Source organism: Vigna radiata, chromosome 6 (assembly GCF_000741045.1).
Source record: "Vigna radiata var. radiata cultivar VC1973A chromosome 6, Vradiata_ver6, whole genome shotgun sequence".
Classification (NCBI taxonomy): Eukaryota; Viridiplantae; Streptophyta; class Magnoliopsida; order Fabales; family Fabaceae; genus Vigna; species Vigna radiata.
Genome location: NC_028356.1, coordinates 21,181,200 through 21,183,364, shown reverse-complemented (window position 1 = coordinate 21,183,364; position 2,165 = coordinate 21,181,200). Strand labels below are relative to the sequence as shown.

Genomic DNA, 2,165 nt, shown 5'->3' with positions numbered 1-2,165 from the left:
ATTACTCTTACAAATTCATTAAAGTGAACATGTAAAATATTTCAAATCCATCTCTTCTAATCATTTCAAAGAAAAAATCAACACAAACAAACACACACATCGTTATAGATCTTTTGGTCTTTTGAAGAGTTTGTGCTCTCCCATAGTCTATGGGTGGTGTTCCCTCCACCCCCACCTTTCCTCCCTCCACCTCCCCAATTTTTTTCAATTTTTTTTTAATTACAAAAATAACCCTTTTTACCTTTTAACCATATTTAATTACTTTTATATAAAATCCTAAATTTCTATCATTTTCAACCGTCTCAGCAGTTTCACCTCCCAACTCTTTTTTTTCTCTTTCCAAATTCTCACCCCTACCTCTCACATCCGTTTTACCTCTCACATCTATTTTGTTTTCTCTTAGCCCGTCAAATCATTTTCACGTTGTGTAGTCCTGATGAAAGCACTTTCATGAAGACATAAATTTTACTTTTGCAAATAATGCAAATCTGAGAATGGTGACAAGAGAAGAAGAAGAAGTGTTAACTGAAGCTTCCATAATTAAACCAGCATAACTTACACTGATGATCTGCAACTTTTATGTGTTTAAGTCTTAAATGGAAATGCCAAAGGACTCATGGGTGGTAGTTACTCTTTGTTTAATGCTTCTTTGAATTCAACACAATTTTAAGATGACCATCATTCTTCCCATTTAATAATTATTATCAGTCAGCTCCTCTTTTCTATAAACATTACAATCACAAACTGCAACTCTCTGCCATAATTGAGTTCAGAGATTCCCAAAACGTATAATTGTTTAGGAAAATGTTTGTTTGACACCCATATTTGACACAAATTTGACACCGTCCAGGTGTCAAATTTCTATTGTCTGATTTTTTATATATTGAAACAACTTTTTTAATAAAGTGACGGGGGCAGAAGTGGAATAATGAAACTTTGAATATCATTTTGGAATTGGCGGTTTCATTTTCGTTTCACTTTTGCTGAGAACAGTTTCGCCTTCTCTCCAACATCTTTGTTCTTCGTTTGCCACCATCTTCATTGCTGCGTTCCTTTCGTTTTATCTCAACCAGGGAAAGGCGATCATTGAGAAGGTAAGCCTGTAGTGTAGCTATGTCGTTTTTGGTTTGGTTGGGCTTCGTGTTTGTTTCGTCATTTGCTGCCATTGTCGCGTTTTGGTGGTTTGGGTTTTTGTGTATCATTTCGCTTCTCATTATAATGTTGTTGTTTAGGGGTTAATTTTATTTTTGTAAACCCTAACCAAGTATTGATATTTGGCCTCTTTGGTGTTTTGATTTTGTGTTCAGTTGGAATGGCTTCCGAAATCCCAAATGTAAGATAAAGTTTGTTACTTTAATTTAGTTGGATAATTTGTTGTTAATATTAACAATGTTTTCTTTATGTGTTGTAGTGGAGGGTTCGTACTTCTTTGGATTCATCTTATATTATTGGAATGAATCGTTTGTTGAGAGAAGATCATGTTCTACGAATTTGTGAGACACCTTTCAGGTGGTGTGTGTACCTACATGAAAAGGTGGACATAAACTGTGAGTTAATTAAGGTGATGGTATGTCGGTGGGCCGGGCATGACGTTAGCTTTAGGCTGAGTCATCAACTGGTTCCATTTACCGTTTTAGATGTTTTCATGACGACGGGTTTAGGTATAGGAGGTTTAGAAATACCGTTTGATGAATGTATAGAAGGTTTGGTTGGAAAATGTTTAACAGAAAAAGCACGTCTTTGAATGACTTGGTTGAAGTGTTTAATGTGATTGTTGTAGACAAAAACACAGACATTGATGTTGTTTGTAGGTTGTATATATTTGTTTGTTTGGTTGTGTTTTTCTTTCCTAGAAAGTCTAAGGTAGTAGCTAACATGCCATCAAGAGTGTTAGATGACCTAGATAGCCTCTGTTTATATGATTGGGCTACCGGTGTACATAAACACCTAGTTGATAGTTTGAATAAAGGCATGAAAAAATTATTGGTTGGACAAATCCGCAGTTCGCTAAGTCTAAGTGGCAATGTTGCGGTATTGCAGATAAAATTCGTTGTAGTTGTTGAAGTCAATTATATGAATTTTGTACATTCTGATATATGTGTTAGTGAAGATTTTCATCATATTGTAGGCCTGGGCGGTGGAGAGATTTTCCCTTGATGGAAATC

General features: G+C 35.4%; 1 protein-coding gene across 1 annotated transcript in view; it reads left to right on the top strand.

Annotated features, from left to right (window-relative positions):
• Positions 1–1,312: 1,312 nt before the first annotated feature.
• The window catches only part of LOC111241861, a 1,830-nt gene continuing 977 nt past the window's right edge, over positions 1,313–2,165 (top strand). The window contains exons 1-2 of the mRNA XM_022782203.1: positions 1,313–1,333; positions 1,412–1,567. Of these exons, the coding sequence (XP_022637924.1) occupies positions 1,313–1,333; positions 1,412–1,567 (177 nt within the window). The remainder of the gene's footprint in view (positions 1,334–1,411; positions 1,568–2,165) is intronic.